Source organism: Eschrichtius robustus, chromosome 4 (genome assembly GCF_028021215.1).
Source record: "Eschrichtius robustus isolate mEscRob2 chromosome 4, mEscRob2.pri, whole genome shotgun sequence".
Lineage (NCBI taxonomy): Eukaryota > Metazoa > Chordata > Mammalia > Artiodactyla > Eschrichtiidae > Eschrichtius > Eschrichtius robustus.
Genome location: NC_090827.1, coordinates 78,781,003 through 78,799,001, shown reverse-complemented (window position 1 = coordinate 78,799,001; position 17,999 = coordinate 78,781,003). Strand labels below are relative to the sequence as shown.

The 17,999-nt window shown below is 41.7% G+C and overlaps 1 protein-coding gene across 6 annotated transcripts in view; it reads right to left on the bottom strand.

Annotated features, from left to right (window-relative positions):
• Positions 1 to 17,999, bottom strand: part of LNX1 (ligand of numb-protein X 1) — a 219,056-nt gene that overhangs the window by 15,955 nt on the left and 185,102 nt on the right. For 5 of the 6 annotated variants that reach the window (XM_068542948.1, XM_068542943.1, XM_068542945.1 and 2 more), the window contains one exon: positions 1,059 to 1,193. The exons of the other annotated variant lie outside the window; for it this stretch is intronic. In XM_068542948.1, the coding sequence (XP_068399049.1) occupies positions 1,059 to 1,193 (135 nt within the window). The remainder of the gene's footprint in view (positions 1 to 1,058; positions 1,194 to 17,999) is intronic. 6 annotated transcript variants of the gene reach the window in all.

Genomic DNA, 17,999 nt, shown 5'->3' with positions numbered 1-17,999 from the left:
GGCTGGAGAAAGGAGAGGTGGTGTAGCTTTGTAGGCTGTGCAATTAACAGTATATAAAGCAGAGGTATTCCAAAATCAAAAATTTGAGTACTGTTTCTGTATCCACTGCTCAAAAACTCAAACTCATGAGTTATTCCAAACTGAAACACAGCCTTATGTAGAATGTAGGTATTCCTTAATCTCTGTTGCAAGAAGAATGGGCTACCTATAAGATTTTAGTGACAAGTGATTTAATGAAACCAGGTCCCAGGAGGAATGATGGCTAGAAACTCATTGCCATCACAACAGGATGCCGAGCCAAGGCTATAAGACTCTGAATTTGCACTAAACAAGGTTTGTGTTGCTTAGATACCTATCCAAATGGAGAGGTTACAGTATTGCCTCTAATAAAAGCCATGACAGAAGTACATATCGCGCTGAGTCAGTCACCTCACTTAAAGATAGGCTACATTTTGCTGCCTTGAAGGAGGCATTCTGCCTAGAGATGCATTCTGCTTCATCCACAGTGTTTTAAAATTTTTCTGGAATTTAACACCGTAAGGACATATGCTCTCTGGTTTGTCCCGATCCCACCACTCCCTAATGTTACATGAACTTCAAGTGTTTTTATTATCTTTCTGGGTCCTTCTTGCAAAAACAAACTTACTAAAGGGGAATCATTAATTTTCAGGCAGACTGGGAACTTCAAAAACTAGAAACCAAGCAAACCTCTTGTTTCATTTCAAAGTGAATGGGAGCAGTCCTCAAACAAAATGCCTGTTGGAAAAACACGACATCCATCTGGCTTAGGCTAGAAATTAGGTCCCCATATGAGGTCTGGTTTTCAAGATCAGGTTTCAAAACTCTCACGCACCTTCCTCTCTCCTGCTTGGATGAAAGACACCTGTTATCTCACCAGTTCTCGAAGATGGGATTTGGGGCTTTCCATTTCACAAGACAAGTCAAATAGTGTTTAAGTGATGAAGTCCAGAGGTGACACTTAAAAATGTTCAAGTATGCAGCCTTCCCAAGAAAGAGCTCCCTGCAGGAGCTGTGGACATACCCTGGCTGGGCCTCACCTTGGGAGGGTTGCTCCTGTCCCCTGGCCCTGGGGACCGGCTGCCGCTGCTGTTCCAGCCAGCTTCCTGAAAGATGTCAGGACTCTGCTGCCGAAGCTGGCGGGACACGACGAGGTGAATGCGCCTTTCACTGGCCTGTGTGATAAGACACAGGTGTTAGCCACTCTGAGCTTCCATTCAAAGCACCCAGCACCAGTGGCTTACCAAGATATGAGTTTGGTTTTACCTTTTTTTATGAAAAAAAATTATTTCTAGTATTTTCCATGGCCATGCCCGCTTTATAATTTGGCAAGAACTTGAGTTATTTCCTTTATCCCTAAATCGGGTAATGAACATCGCTTCAAGGGAAAAACTAGGGAAGGTTTGACTCATTCAACAGTCTTTGAAAAGACACTGTTGGACATTGCTAATTTATTTTTAATGAATGGGCTCCACTGCGCACAAGCCATGTCTGTAGGACTTTCCAGCTAGAACAGAATGTACAGCGTAAAGTGGTAGCCCAGCCCAAATCCCAGATCAAAGGTCTAAGACCACAGGTAAACAATAAAGAGAAAGAAATGGACTTGGTGGCAGCAACACTACCACTGCAGGAAGAGGAATCCTGTGTCTGACAGTTTCAAACATTTGGGCATTGGAAAGGATGAGCGTTTCAGAAATCTGAGGATGACGGCAGGTTATAATGCAGCCTGATTAAAGGCCTTTGCCTTGATCCTTTTTTATGTGACAGCCACTAACTGTGATGACTAGTCCTCTCTGCTATGTACCCTGACACTTGGACAGAGCACTGCAAATAGCAAATGCACTGATTATTAGGAAGGTTCATTGCACACCGTAAATTTACCTATTGGCTCTCTGCCACAGATGAGTTTCACTTGTGTCTGAGAGTGTGGGTCATTATTCCAGAACTGCTGACTATTGAGGTTCCAGATCTGCAGGCCAGATAGACTAGACCTTGGACCTGTGAAACATCCGTAACAAGGCTCCCTGATGGTCCAAGATGAAGCAGTCTGCTGACCTCCCTGTCACTTGAGTAAAAGCTGACCGTGGCTAAGTCATGACTAGATTTGATTAGAAACCAGGAAAGGCTAGGATTGAGGACGAGGAAGGCGGAGAAGAGAGGAATAAGTTCTAGGCGTTCCCCTCTACATCTCATCCCCAGACGGCTCAGCATAACAGCACAGATGGACAGCGGCCTGCCTGCCTTCTTCCTTCACAGGCACGGTTGCCATACCATGGACAAGTCAGGTCGTGAAAGGAGGCCATGGAAAGTCCACGCTCTTCTCCATGGGCGCAGACAATGCGAGTGGAGATATTCGCTTCCTGCCTCTCTGCAGCTTCCTTCCCATGACCCATAACTCACTCCCACTCTCCGGAACAGGGACCTTGTCTTAAAACCTTAAGCAATAAGAACCCACCAATAAATCAAATCCCCACAGTCGTCCAGCCCAAACCTTCATGACTTTACATTCTTATATTAATGTCTCTTCTCGGCGATCTCTTGAAGAAGCTTAGGGGTCATCAGTTGGGTGGCTATACGTTAGATGAATGCTTAAAAACACCTGTGAAAGTGCAGTGTCTATTGTAAACATCATGGTGGACGGTGGGCCAGGAGAGTTGACTCATCTCACATAAATGTAGGAAACCCTACAAAGAAAGTTTAAGTCCTTCACTCAGTCTCCTTCACATCAAGCCTGACCATCACCTCCGCTGCCCTGCCCAGTCATCACTTACATACCCTTCCTCCGCTCATTTGCCTATCTTGAATTCCCTGGTGTCTCTCATCATATATAAAGCCTTTGTCAGAACAGGATAAAAATAACAAGCCCAGGAAACAATAATGAAGTAAGCTGACATGAAGAACTATGGTATTAGCCAACTAAACTCAGTTCTTGGAAGAGTATTTTGTAATAACTGTCTCTTTCTTTATACCATAGGCCTCACTTGTCCAAATGAGGTTATCTCATTTGGAACTTTCTGAAGGAAAAATTATTAAAAGATAAGAAGTGGCAAACATTCAAGTCAAAACTTCAACTGCTGAGCCCAGATGTGTTCCTTATCTTCAGGGAAACTCCGACGTTTTGAAGGATCTCGGTGGTGGTGGTGTGTTTGTGTCCAGGCCCACATGTTGTACCATGTGCATTTTGGACCAGCAGCAGCGGCAGCAGGCCTAACCACCTCATAATAATTGAGAAAATCTGAGACTTTTACATACTGAATCAAGTTGCTAGGCAAAATCCCAAATGCCAAGATGTAGCCTAAGAACTATTTAATTCACATTTTCCAGCACGAATTTCTCAGTGGATTTTCAAATGCCGACTTTGGCAGGAATACACCCCAATAAATAGCCCTGGTATCAACTTACTTGGAAATAAATTCCCTGCAAGGCTGGATCCCTAGCTCTTACCAGCCACCTTATAAATTGCTCTCAGAGAGATTCTATTTGATGCTCTTTCTTTCCGAGCATTTGAAGTTGAAGGTGGAAAATGGGCTAATGTGTTTATCCTGGCTCTAACTCTCAGGACCAGCTGGATTCAGTGTCGAGAAATGGCCCTTAGCACCAGATAGCCTTTCTTTCCACTGGTGTGAGTGTGGGCTGAGTGTGAGAAGAGGGGAGTCACAGAAAGACTGAATGAAGGAGAGAATGGCAGGAGCTTGTTTATTTCATACTCACATAATCTGTGCCAGGAAGATGGGGGCAGCAGGCCTGTCATTTAAATAACAAACCTCGGGACTTCCCTGATGGTCCAGCGGTAAAGAATACGCCTCCCAATGCAGAGGATGTGGGTTCTATCCCTGGTCGGGGAACTAAGATCCCACATGCCACGGGGCACCTAAGCCCGCAGGCCACTACTACTGAGCTCATGCGCCTCAACTAGAGAGACTGCGTGCTGCGAACTGCAGAGCCCACGCACTCTGGAGCCCGTGCGCCACAACTACAGAGTCCACGTGCCCTAGAGCCCACACACCACAACTAGAGAAGAGAAAACCCACACGCCACAACTAGAGAGAAGCCCGGGCGCTGCAACGAAAGATTCTGCATGCCTCAGTGAAGATCCCGCATGGCGCAACTAAGACCGATGCAGCCAAAAAATAAATAAACAAACAAAAATAAATTAAAAAAAAAAAACAAACACTCAAAGGAAGAGGGAGCACAGCATCTTTCTTGCATTTCTTGGGATGCTGTAATTTGGGCAAAAGGACTGTTTAACAATTGTGACTCTTTCAAGTGGCAGACCAGTCTAGAGGTAAACCCTTTTTACTTTTTCCTCTCCTCTCTTCTCTTCTCTCCCTTAAACATTCTAGATTTTGATCTAGACAAATTCTGGACACAGTGGTTACCAGTTGCACAGCCTGGCTGCTGGATCGTTTTCTTTCTACTCTAAGAGCCCAAGCATTAACTCCCTCTTCTCCTTTCCTTGGCTAGGGGGAAGGGATTCTGATGGCCTCCATGTTCTCCCCTGTGGACCTCCGCTTGTCAGCAGGTCTCTTCTACAAACATTCTGTCCCTGTGGCTGACAGGTGCCTGCTCTGGACCAGCCACTGCACTAAGAGCCTTGGGAACATGGCTCCTGCCCTCAGGGAGCTTGTCCTACTTCAGGGAGACTCAGAAGCAGGTGCCAGGAAAGAGATATGGGTAGCACACAAAGGAGTCTCCTGAGGTGGGACCAATTGCTTCTAGCTGAAAAAAAACAGGACAAATCTCATATTCAGAGAAAACCAGAGGGCTAAAACCGAGTAGCATTTCTCATGGAAAGGCTTGTCTTTGTTTCGTTTAATGACTTTCTCTCTGCTCTTTTGAGATTTGACTCAAAACTGCCTATAATGTTTATACGATGGGAGTAAGCAGAGGTCACAGAAGGCAGCCATAGGCCGGCAGCCTCATTTATATTTAGCCCATCTCAAAATAATACGATCCCATCTCTTACAGCTGGAAGGAAGAGTCTGAGAGCGCTACACTAATGCCTCACAGGGCAAGCATCTTCCATCGTGTTCAGCTTGGAAATGGCTCTTTTCTCTACAAAATCCACTATGGTTGATAAGAACTGCTCATATTGTCAGGATGCAACACGGACCAGAAGCTTCACAGAGAGATGTAAATCAAACACGCCACTGCACAAGGGGCCAGGAGAGGCATTTTGCCGAGCTGTGCTTTGGAGCCGAGTGAGACTTTGTACTGACCCAGTGTTGCATGGGTCCATGCGGTGGCTGCTTAGCCAGTAATAACTAGGGCAGAGCAAGAGTTGGTAGAGTACCTGTACTTCAAGGTATGACCTAGCCAAAGGCTCTACCTATTCATTTGCGAAGGAAGATTGGAGTTAAACCAAATGTACTCTAGCATTTGCTGCTTTTAAACCATAGATATATATGCATATGCTTAAAAAAAACATTTGGTAAACTGTAATTCATGTGGGTTTGGTCACTGCGTTGATATATTAGCTTCATAAAATATCCAGTTAAGAGCTACCACACTCGTGCCCCCTCAATGCCACAGGGTATAGTTCTACACAAACACATAAAACAGAGGACCCCAAACTGACTGTTGGGCATTGAGATTGTGCTGCCCACAGCAGACAGACCATGTACACAGCCCCCTTTATGACATAGTACAGACCCTCTTGACTGGAGGTCCCTCTTCTTACAGAGATAAGAGCTGTAGTTGGATTTATAATAATAAGCTATTTACAGAGTTTGTCTCCACTTAGTGCTCCATCAATTAGTATCAGATGTCCTTTTTTTTTTTTTTTTACAAATAATTATAGTTTTATTTTTTGTTTCCAAAGACATTGTAGTATATAATAGAATGGTACATGTCAGGTGCAAGATGCAATAACTCTGCCTATCCCTTCGAAGGAATGTCCCAGCCATAGGTCACTCTGTGGGAAGATTGAAAGAAATTGCTGCTATATAACTCTTCCCATGGCATTATAGTTTCTATCCTCAAGAGGTCATAGACTCCAGTGTATTTGATAGACTCTGGGTCTAAGACTGGCTCAGGTCTGGAATCTGAGAGAGGGATTGTGATTTTTCAATAGCAGCTATAAGCCAAGAGAATTAACTGTTAAACTATGAAAAGCAATAAGAGTTTGGTAATTTTACTGAATAAAACACTAACACACTAACAATCAGCGATTTTCTTATATACCTTTTTTTTTCTTCAAGGTAACAGTAGTGTTTTTTTTTTTAATTGCACACATCTATAAACCTAATAAATAGGTTTTCTCTATTTTTTTTTTATACAGCAGGTTCTTATTAGTCATCCATTTTATACGCATCAGTGTATACGTGTCAATCCCAAACTCCCAATTCATCCCACCACCACCATCCCCACACCCCCGCTGCTTTCCCCCTTGGTGTCCATACGTTTGTTCTCTACATCTGTGTCTCGATTTCTGCCCTGCAAACCAGTTCATCTGTACCATTTTTCTAGGTTCCACATATGTGCGTTAATATATGATATTTGTTTTTCTCTTTCTCACTTACTTCACTCTGTATAACAGTCTCTAGATCCATCCACGTCTCAACAAATGACCCAATTTCGTTCCTTTTTGTGGCTGAGTAATATTCCATTGCATATATGTACTACCTCTTCTTTATCCATTTGTCTGTCGATGGGCATTTAGGTTGCTTCCATGACCTGGCTATTGTAAATAGTGCTGCAATGAACATTGGGGTGCATGTGTTTTTTGGAATTACGGTTTTCTCTGGGTATATGCCCAGTAGTGGGATTGCTGGGTCATACGGTAATTCTATTTTTAGTTTTCTAAGGAACCTCCATACTGTTCTCCAAAATGGCTGTATCAGTTTACATTCCCACAAACAGTGCAAGAGGGTTCCCTTTTCTCCACACCCTCTCCAGCATTTGTTGTTTGTAGATTTTCTGATGATGCCCATTCTAACTGGTGTGAGGTGATACCTCATTGTAGTTTTGATTTGCATTTGTCTAATAATTAGTGATGTTGAGCAGCTTTTCATGTGCTTCTTGGCCATCTGTATATCTTCTTTGGAGAAATGTCTATTTAGGTCTTCGGCCCATTTTTGGATTGGGTGGTTTGTTTTTTTAATATTGAGCTGCATGAGCTGTTTATATATTCTGGAGATTAATGCTTTGTCCGTTGATTCATTTGCAAATATTTTCTCCCATTCTGAGGGTTGTCTTTTCATCTTGTTTATGGTTTCCTTTGCTGTGCAAAAGCTTTGAAGTTTCATTAGGTCCCATTTGTTTATTTTTGTTTTTATTTCCATTACTCTAGGAGGTGGATCAAAAAAGATCTTGCTGTGATTTATGTCAAAGAGCGTTCTTCCTATATTTTCCTCTAAGAGTTTTTTTAGTGTCTGGTCTTACATTTAGGTCTCTAATACATTTTGAGTTTATTTTTGTGTATGGTGTTAGGGAGTGTTCTAATTTCTTTCTTTTACATGTAGCTGTCCAGTTTTCCCAGCACCACTTGTAGAAGAGACTGTCTTTTCTCCATTGTATATCCTTGCCTCCTTTGTCATAGATTAGTTGACCATAGGTGTGTGGGTTTACCTCTGGGCTTTCTATCTTGTTCCATTGATCTATGCTTCTGTTTTTGTGCCAGTACCATACTGCCTTGATTACTGTAGCTTTGTAGTATAGTCTGAAGTCAGGGAGTCTGATTCCTCCAGCTCCATTTTTTCCCCTCAAGACTGCTTTGGCTATTCGGGGTCTTTTGTGTCTCTATACAAATTTTAAGACTTTTTGTTCTAGTTCCATAAAAAATGCCATTGGTAATTTGATAGGGATTGCATTGAATCTGTAGATTGCTTTGGGTAGTACAGTCATTTTCACAATATTTATTCTTCCAATCCGAGAACATGGTATATCTCTCCATCTGTTGGTATCATCTTTAATTTCTTTCATCAGTGTCTTATAGTTTTCTGCATAAAGGTCTTTTGTCTCCTTAGGTAGGTTTATTCCTAGGTATTTTATTCTTTTTGCTGCAATGGTAAATGGGAGTGTTTCCTTAATTTCTCTTTCAGATTTTTCATCATTAGTGTATAGGAATGCAAGAGATTTCTGTGCATTAATTTTGTATCCTGCAACTTTACCAAATTCATTGATTAGCTCGAGTAGTTTTCGGGTGGCATCTTTAGGATTCTCTATGTATAGTATCATGTCATCTGCAAACAGTGACAGTTTTACTTCTTCTTTTCCCATCTGTATTCCTTTTCTTTTTCTTCTATGATTGCCATGGCTAGGACTTCCAAAACTATGTTGAATAATAGCAGTGAGAGTGGACATCCTTCTCTTGTTCCTGATCTTAGAGGAAATGCTTTCAGGTTTTCACCATTGAGTTGCTTGTAGTAGTCTCCTAGGATGCTTTGTATTTCTGCTGTGCCTGTTGTAACTTCTCCTTTTTCATTTCTAATTTTATTGATTTGAGTCCTCTCCCTGTTTTTCTTGATGAGTCTGGCTAATGGTTTATCAATTTTGTTTATCTTCTCAAAGAACCAGCTTTTAGTTTTATTGATCTTTGCTATTGTTTTCTTTGTTTCTATTTCATTTATTTCTGCTCTGATCTTTATGATTTCTTTCCTTCTGCTAACTTTGGGTTTTGTTTGTTCTTCTTTCTCTAGTTCCTTTAGGTGTAAGGTTAGATTATTTATTTGAGATTTTTCTTGTTTCTTGAGGTAGGCTTGTATAGCTATAAACTTCCCTCTTACAACTGCTTTTGCTGCATCCCATAGGTTTTGGATTCTTGTGTTTTCATTGTCATTTGTCTCTAGGTATGTTTTGATTTCCTCTTTGATTTCTTCAGTGATCTCTTGGTTATTTAGTAATGTAGTGTTTAGCCTCCACGTGTTTGTGTTTTTTACGTTTTTTCCCCTGTAATTCATTTCTAATCTCATAGCATTGTGGTCAGAAAAGTTGCTTGATATGATTTCAATTTTCTTAAATTTACTGAGGCTTCATTTGTGACCCAAGATGTGATCTATCCTGGAGAATGTTCCATGCACACTTGAGAAGAAAGTGTAATCTGCTGTTTTTGGATGGAATGTCCTATAAATATCAACGAAATCTATCTGGTCTATTGTGTCATTTAAAGCTTCTGTTTCCTTATTTATTTTCATTTTGGATGATCTGTCCATTGGTGTAAGTGAGGTGTTAAAGTCCCCCACTATTACTGTGTTACTGTCGATTTCCTCTTTTACAGCTGTTAGCAGTTGCCTTATGTATTGAGGTGCTCCTATGTTGGGTGCATATATACTTATAATTGTTATATCTTCTACTTGGACTGATCCCTTGATCATTATGTAGTGTCCTTCCTTGTCTCTTGTAACATTCTTTATTTTAAAGTCTATTTTATCTGATATGAGTATTGCTACTCCAGCTTTCTTTTGATTTCCATTTGCATGGAATATCTTTTTCCATCCCTTCACTTTCAGTCTGTATGTGTCCCTAGGTCTGAAGTGGGTCTCTTGTAGACAGCATATATATGAGTCTTGTTTTTGTATCCATTCAGCAAGCCTGTGTCTTTTGTTTGGAGCATTTAATCCATTCACGTTTAAGGTAATTATTGATATGTATGTTCCTATGGCCATTTTCTTAATTGTTTTGGGTTTGTTTTTGTAGGTCCTTTTCTTCTCTTGTGTTTCCCACTTAGAGAAGTTCCTTTAGCATTTGTTGTAGAGCTGGTTTGCTGGTGCTGAATTCTCTTAGCTTTTGCTTGTCTGTAAAGCTTTTGATTTCTCCATCAAATCTAAATGAGATCCTTGCCGGGTAGAGTAATCTTGGTTGTAGGTTCTTCCCTTTCATCACTTTAAGTATATCATGCCACTCCCTTCTGGCTTGTAGAGTTTCTGCTGAGAAATCAGCTGTTAACCTTATGGGAGTTCCCTTGTATGTTATTTGTCGTTTTTCCCTTGCTGTTTTCAATAATTTTTCTTTGTCTTTAATTTTTGCCAATTTGATTACTATGTGTCTCGGCATGTTTCTCCTTGGGTTTATCCTGTATGGGACTCGCTGAGCTTCCTGGACTTGGGTGGCTATTTCCTTTCCCATGTTAGGGAAGTTTTCGACTATAATCTCTTCAAATATTTTCTCAGGTCCTTTCTCTCTCTCTTCTCCTTCTGGGACGCCTATAATGTGAATGTTGGTGCGTTTAATGTTGTCCCAGAGGTCTCTTAGGCTGTCTTCATTTCTTTTCATTCTTTTTTCTTTATTCTGTTCCGCAGCAGTGAATTCCACCATTCTGTCTTCCAGGTCACTTATCCGTTCTTCTGCCTCAGTTATTCTATTGATTCCTTCTAGTGTAGTTTTCATTTCAGTTATTGTATTGTTCAACTATGTTTGTTCTTTAATTCTTCTAAGTCTTTGTTAAAGATTTCTTGCCTCTTCTCCATCTTTGCCTCCATTCTTTTTCCGAGGTCCTGGATCATCTTCACTATCATTATTCTGAATTCTTTTTCTGGAAGGTTGCCTATTTCCACTGCATTTAGTTGTTTATCTGGGGTTTTATCTTGTTCCTTCATCTGGTACATAGCCCTCTGCCTTTTCATCTTGTTTATCTTTCTGTGAATGTGGTTTTTGTTCTACAGGCTGCAGGATTGTAGTTCTTATTGCTTCTGCTGTCTGCCCTCTGGTGGATGAGGCTATCTAAGAGGCTTGTGCAGGTCTCCTGATGGGAGGGACTGGTGGTGGGTAGAGCTGGGTGTTGCTCTGGTGGGCAGAGTTCTGTAAACTTTAATCTGCTTCACTGCAGGTGGGTGGTGCTGGGTTCCCTCCCTGTTGGTTGTTTGTCCTAAGGCAACCCAACACTGGAGCCTACCTGGGCTCTTTGGTGAGGCTAATGGTAGACTCTGGGAGGGCTCACACCAAGGAGTACTTCCCAGAACTTCTGCTGCCAGTGTCTTTGTCCTCACGGTGAGCCACAGCCACCCCCCGCCTCTGCAGGAGACCCTCCAACACTAGCAGGTATGTCTGGTTCAGTCTCCCCTGGGGTCACTGCTCCTTCCCCTGGGTCCCGATGAGCACACTACTTTGTGTGTGCCCTACAAGGGTGGAGTCTCTGTTTTCCCAGTCCTGTTGAAGTCCTGCAATCAAATCCCACTAGCCTTCAAAGTCTGGTTCTCTAGGAATTCCTCCTCCCGTTGCTGGACCCTCAGGTTGGGAAGCCTGACGTGGGGCTCAGAACCTTCACTCCAGTGGGTGGACTTCTGTGGTATAAGTGTTCTCCAGTGTGTGAGTCACCCACCCAGCAGTTATGAGATTTGATTTTGCTGTGATTGCAAAATCACCCCTCCTACCGTCTCATTGTGGCTTCTCCTTTTGTCTTTGGATGTGGGGTATCTTTTTTGGTGAGTTCCAGTGTCTTCCTGTTGATAATTGTCCAGCAGCTAGTTGTGATTCTGGTGTTCTCACAAGAGGGAGTGAGAGCACGTCCTTCTACTCCTCCATCTTGGTTCAGGCCTTAGCATCAGAGGTCTTAATGACCATTTCTTAAAAAAAATTCATCCTGCATCTGCATTCTCCACTGGTTTCTTTCCCAAGGATCCCAGAGTGAGACAGCCTAGCTTTAACTGTGGGGATGGTTCTTCCTGCACCTTTGGGGGCTGCCCCACTTTAGCTTCCAGCTAGGGCTCAAGTATCATTTTCAGTTCATCTATCTTGTGCTCACAAAGCCCCGGGGAACTGTGGAGCAGTGGTTGCACACAGCCAGGAAGCCACAGCCACGGAAGAGATGGCAGACATCATCTAATCCAACATTTCCTCTGTAGTTTGTGCTTTAATTCCACTCCAAAATCCTTGCCGTGTTGTCACCCAGCTCATGCTTCAGTGCCTTCAATGACAAGAAACTCACTGTGTCCCAAGGCAGTGCAGCACTAATTAGCAAGTTTTTTAGAGAGCACTAATTAGCAAGTTTGTCCTTAGGTTGAGTTTAAATTTGTCTTTCCCTTGTTTGCCCACTGGTTCTCGTCATGCCCTCTCGGGCAACCCCAAATCAATTTCCATGTGACAAGCCTATTTGAAAATAGCTCTCATTGCCCTCCCTGATCTCTTTTTCTTTCCAGGTCAAGTATTCCTAGTTTCTTCACTATTTAACATGTTTTCAAGTCACCTCAAAAACTTGATGAACTCTTGATGACTCGCTGTAATAAAGCTGAGGTGGGTGTGTGTATGAGACTTGGACCTAGAAGACAAATCCTGGTCTGACCAGCAGAGCAGGGACTTTTTTTGGATGGACCAGCTGCACCCAGGATCTCACTGATGGAGTTCCCATTTTGCCATTTCACGTGTGCATAGGGATTGTCTCTGTGTTCTATGGAGCCAAGAACTCCATAGATGTCTGTCTTCGTTATTACTGCATAACTGAAAGATGACAGGGAAGCTCCCAAGACGTTGCTGTGAAACACATCACAGCAGTGCAACCTGGCTCTGAGATCACATGTGGCCCACAGACCCTACCTGGCAATACAGACAACAGGAGGCATCTGAACAGGGTTACCCACTGATATGCTAGAAAAATAACAAAGTTGTCAGCCATTCCTGTTGACATGGCAACATACTGCACAATGAGGTACAGAAACAAAATCCTTGCCTAACGGTCCTGCCAGTGAGCAAGAGAACATTTGAGAAACAGAAATCTCTCTCACTAAAAGGAAATCCTCCTACACTGTTGGTGGGAATGTAAGTTGGTGCAGCCACTGTGGAAAACAGTATGGAGGTTCCACAAAAAACTAAAAATAGAATTACCATATGATCCAGTAATCCCACTCCTGGGCATATATCCAGACAAATCTGTAATTCAGAAAGATACATGCACCCCTATTTTCATAGCAGCACTATTCACAATAGTCAAGGCTTGGAAGCAACCTAAGGGTCCATCAAGAGATGAATGGATAAACAAGATGTGGTACATATATACAATGGAATATTATTCAGCCATAAAAAAGAATGAAATAATGCCATTTGCAGCAACATGGATGGACCTAGAGATTATCATACTAAGTGAAGTCAGACAGAGAAAGACAAATATCACATGATATCACTTATATGTGGAATCAAAAATATGACACAAATAAACTTATCTACAAAACAGAAACAGACTCACAGACACAGAGAATAGACTTGTGGCTGCCAAGGGGGAGGGGGTACGGGGGAGTTTGGGATTAGCAGATGGAAACTATTATATATAGAATGGATAAACAACAAGGTTCTACTGTATAGCACAGGGAACTATATTCATTATCTTGTGATAAACCATAATGGAAGAGAATATGAAAAAGAATATATATATGTATAACTAAATCACTTTGCTATACAGCAGAAATTAACACAACATTGTAAATCAACTATACTTGAATAAAAAAAGTTAAAAAAAAAAAGTCTCACTAAGCAATAAGTTAGGGCTCCAGAATTACAACTCTAGGATGAGCTAATGGTGCACTGTTTGTTTCTAGTCCCTATAAAATGAGCTTGGTGAAAGCAGATCTGGTGTGTGTTGATTTGTTCACCACTGAGACTTTAGCACCTGGCATACATAGAGCCTGGTACATTCTGAAAAGAATTGTGAGTATCTTCTCTGGAGAGGCAGCAGCTACTTTAGTGAGTTAAGGGTGACCAGAGTCTGGCCAAGGAAAAGGGAAATTAAGGAGGCTTTGAGGAAAAGTGCTGAATAGGACCTTAGGATTTGACAAGGGTAGAAAAGAAGATTTGAGACAGCAATTTGATCTATTTTTCCCACTAGACTTTAGCTCCAGGTACATCTTTATGTTCCCAGAAGCATATCTTTTTTAAGTGCTAAGAAATTAACGATGACAGTCGGACTTATACAGGGTCATACAGATGTCAGTGAAAAGCTCAAAATAAGAAATTAATTCCTGAGTAAGCAGAATGACCTAAGTCCTCAAACACCATTTCTTTTATGGTATCTGGAAGTTACTCTGATTCTGTTCCATGGTAAAAAAACAAAACAAAATCATGTCGGGGAATATGAGAGTTGGAGAAGGGTAGTGAAGTTTCAAGATCCCCTAATATTTGGAGTGTAGCTGGGCAGGAGATTCACTCATAAAATTCTGAGTTGAAAGGCTGAACAGTTTTGCAAGTCATACTTTAATCATGAATGCATGGAATTTGGAGCCCTATATAAAAATCATTTGGACTCTAAGAATTCAGCTCAAGAGAATGTTTTTAAAATTAAAAAAAACTGTTTAGTCTTATGTGCATTAAATTTACTACCACACTGCATTAAGAAAATTTGTTTAGATAGGGATTTGATTTTATATTAGCTGTGCTAGTCTATAAAACACACACACACACACACACACACACAGAACTGTCAGGTCTTATTTCTTGGCAATTCTTACTGGCTCCAGGGGACAAAAGTTCTGCCCCAGAACTCATGAGCTGGAATCACGTATTTAGAACAAATGTAGGCAATGGAGTAGTCCATTATTTAATTTCTGGCTCTGTCTAAAGGCCTATCACATTCTTTTAAAAAGTCTGAAGAAGCTTCTTGTCAATTGTTCTTTGGTGAAGTAACTTCTCATTTAAATATTAATTCATGTGAGGGGAAAAAAATCACACAGGCCAGTATTAACGAAAACCCATTGTAGCACAACCTCTGCAAATGGCTTTGAATTATTTCAACTTCTGCATCAAGTCTGGGAAGCTGGCTAAGAAAAAAAGGCACAAAAAAGAGATACTCAAATTTGAAATCCATCATTGCTTTCTTCATTTATTAACTGTATATATTTGAACTCCTAAATATGAATTCACTGATCCATAACTGCGGGTAGATGAGAGCATCTCAAAACAGGCATAACTCTCAGCAGAAATCATTCTCATATTGAATATTGGGTAGATATACGTGGAACCTCCCAGGTTTGGGATGTTGAAATGTCTTTTCCCCCCCTAGGGTCTCAAACCTTTGGCCCATATATCTTTGTTCTATTATTTTAGGTATGACATCAGACAGTTCAACAACTCTCGTAGAGAGATTCTAGTCATGGTGCTCAGAAAGCTTAAATTGACAAGGGAGAAATATAAAGTTGTACTAAGTGGCTAAATAAGGCAATTGCCCCATAATTGAAGCTTCTGTCTCCATCGGGTTTGTCTCTGAGAGGAGTACGACTCTCCATCTGTCTAACTCTGGAGTCCGGCCCTTAGGGCTGCTGCTGAGTAAGCCAAGGTTAGGGCTCCACATATGTAAAGCTGGTCAAATTTAAAACAGTTGTGGCTTCTCTGTCATAACTTTTCCCTGAAGTAATGTAGAAAAAGGCAGAATGTGTGGGACTGTGGGAGAAAACATGACCAAAAGGACATGTTGCTTGGGAATTTCTTTGTAAGGCAAATATGATTCATGCAGTGGACACACAAGGCCAATGCAGCCAAGGATTGGTTGGAAATTTGAGTCTCAGCTTTTGAAGGGCATTTAGTTTAATCGCCCCAGCCTGATGCGTGTTACGAGTATCTCATAAATAAAATTCATGCTTGAGATCGCTTAACTGAGTTTGCCCAGCATTCTACTTTTTCCATTTCTTTTCCAACTAGTTTTGGCCAAGTTTTTTTTTTTTTCTCCCTCCTCTTCCACTGCCTATAAAGCACACTGGCTTTGTTTGGTAAGCAGAAGAATCTTTTAGGAAATTCCACTGTTAGGCAAGATTTTATTTCATAAATTAACTTTCTCAGGGAAAAAATATTTTCCTCTTCTGTTACTAATCTACAAAAGTAGAATGTCATATGTAATCAAGAGTTTTCCAAGTGACATGAGTAAGGGAGTTTTTCTTTCACCTATTGGGAAGGATAGTTGGCAGATGATCTTCAGAATGTGAGCTGCACTGACTGACCTACAGAGGGAGTTGACAAGTGTAACAGGGAAAAAAATATTGATGATCACCCAAGAGTCTGCTTTTTAAGGAGAAAAAAATCATGCTCAGAGTGCAGTTTCTTCACAAAGAAAAAACCAAGGGCTCTTCCGTTTCCATGGATTAATATTTTCATAAACATTGTCTATATCCTGTTCTCACCCATTGGCACATATAGGCTGGACCACCTGCTCAGTGCTGACTTAACTGTATTTGAGGAGAGGTGGGAATGTATTCCAAGCTCCAAGAGGCCAGGACTGTGTCAGTCTTGTTCACCGTTGTACTACACACCTCTTGGCACTTAGAAGGTGCTCAACCAATAATAACTGAGCAGATTCAAGGCGACAAAAAGTAGAGATCTACCTTGGGGACAAATAATGTAAAAGTGGATTTGGTGCTTGTTCTTCAGTAAATGGATTGACAAAAAATATCCCTATGAGATGGAATTAATATGTGAATTATATATAATTATACATTTTTATAATTTGACTAAACTTATTCATTCAAATATTTATTGAGTGCCTATTACTGCCAGGCATATCTCTAAGGGCTTGAGATATAATACTCTACTGTACTATACTATGCTAGATTGGCAGGTAATAATACAATAATTTGTTGGTAGAAGATAAAGAAGATTAGGGACTTCCCTGGTGGTCCAGTGGTTAAGACTTAGCGCTTCCAATGCAGCAGGCATCGGTTCGATCCCTGACTGGGGAACTAAGATCTCACAAGCCACGTGGCATGGCCAAAAAAAAGAAGATCGAGAAGATTAGAGGATACAGAATTGAGAATTGAGGGTGGGAGATGCTACTTTAAGTGGGATTGTCAGCGAAGTTGTCTCTGAGGAGGTGACATTTGAGGAGAGACCTGAGTGAAGTGTAGGAGTTATACAGACATTTATAAGAGTCTTTTGATCAGAGGGACAGCAAGAACATCAGCCTTGAGTTGAGAAAGTTCTTAAAAATGTTTGAGGTATAGCAAGAAGGCAGTGTGACTGAGCATGGTTAAACAAGGGGGAGAATACCAGAAATTCTCCCCTTTGCTTAAGATGAGGTTGCAGAGACAACTGAAGACCAGATGAGCATGGCTCTGCAGGCCACTGTAAGGATTTGGAATTTTAATCCGAGTGCCTTGGGAAACATCAGAGAGCTGAGGGCAAGAAAGCGACATGGTGGAATTGACTCTGTAAAGTGGTCATTCTAGCTGCTGAGTAGAGAGAGAGGTGAGGATCATGGAATATGGAAGCAAGGAGACCAGTTAAGAGGTTCTTGCAGTGGCCTAGACCAGAGATGATGGTGGCCTGGCTGATCCAAGCCATGGAGTTGGTGAGAGATGAATTGCAGGCAGGGGATGTGGGAGAGTAACGATTCTTTCTGGTCCAAGTAACTGAGTAAATGGTGGTGTCATTTCTAGAGATGAGGAAAGACTGAGGGGAAGAGCAGGTTTGGAAAGGGGTGGAGGGGGGAGAAGTCAAGGGTTCACTTTTGGACATTAAATTTGAGATGCCTTTTAGACAGCCACATGGAGATACCAAGTAGGCAGCTGTCTATGTAAGTGTGGTGTTCAGAGAAGTTGGAGCTGGGCATGTAAACTTGGGAATAGATGGCATAAACTCCAGAAGGGAAATGTCTCTTGTAACTCTGGTTTTGTTCTCCACCTGCTCCACAGGGTATGACCTCAGGCCCCATAGGGCAGATGGACGTCCATCAGGTTAAGAATCACCTTGGAACTGGGGCACCATCAAAAGTCCCAGCTCGGGGACCAAAGCACCACATGTACTTCCTGTCCTGGTGGACAGAGGAAGCAGGTAAGTCCCCTTGCACCCTCTGCCTCAGGCTTTCCACCTTTAAAATGACAATAGTTTCATCCACTACTTGGTTCTCCTCAAAAAAAAGGGATAAGATGCCACACATACGACAGTGAAAAGAGTTGCCCACACAGAGTTGTTCAAGGAAGAACTCCATGACTGGAACCCAAGGGTAGGGAGATTTGTTTGTACTGAGATGATCAAGCCCTTGAGAGTAGGCTCTGTCTTCTGAATGTCATCCTCGATGGAACTTGGTACAAGGACCAGTCAGCTACTGCTGCTGACTCTCTGTCTATACTTGAAGA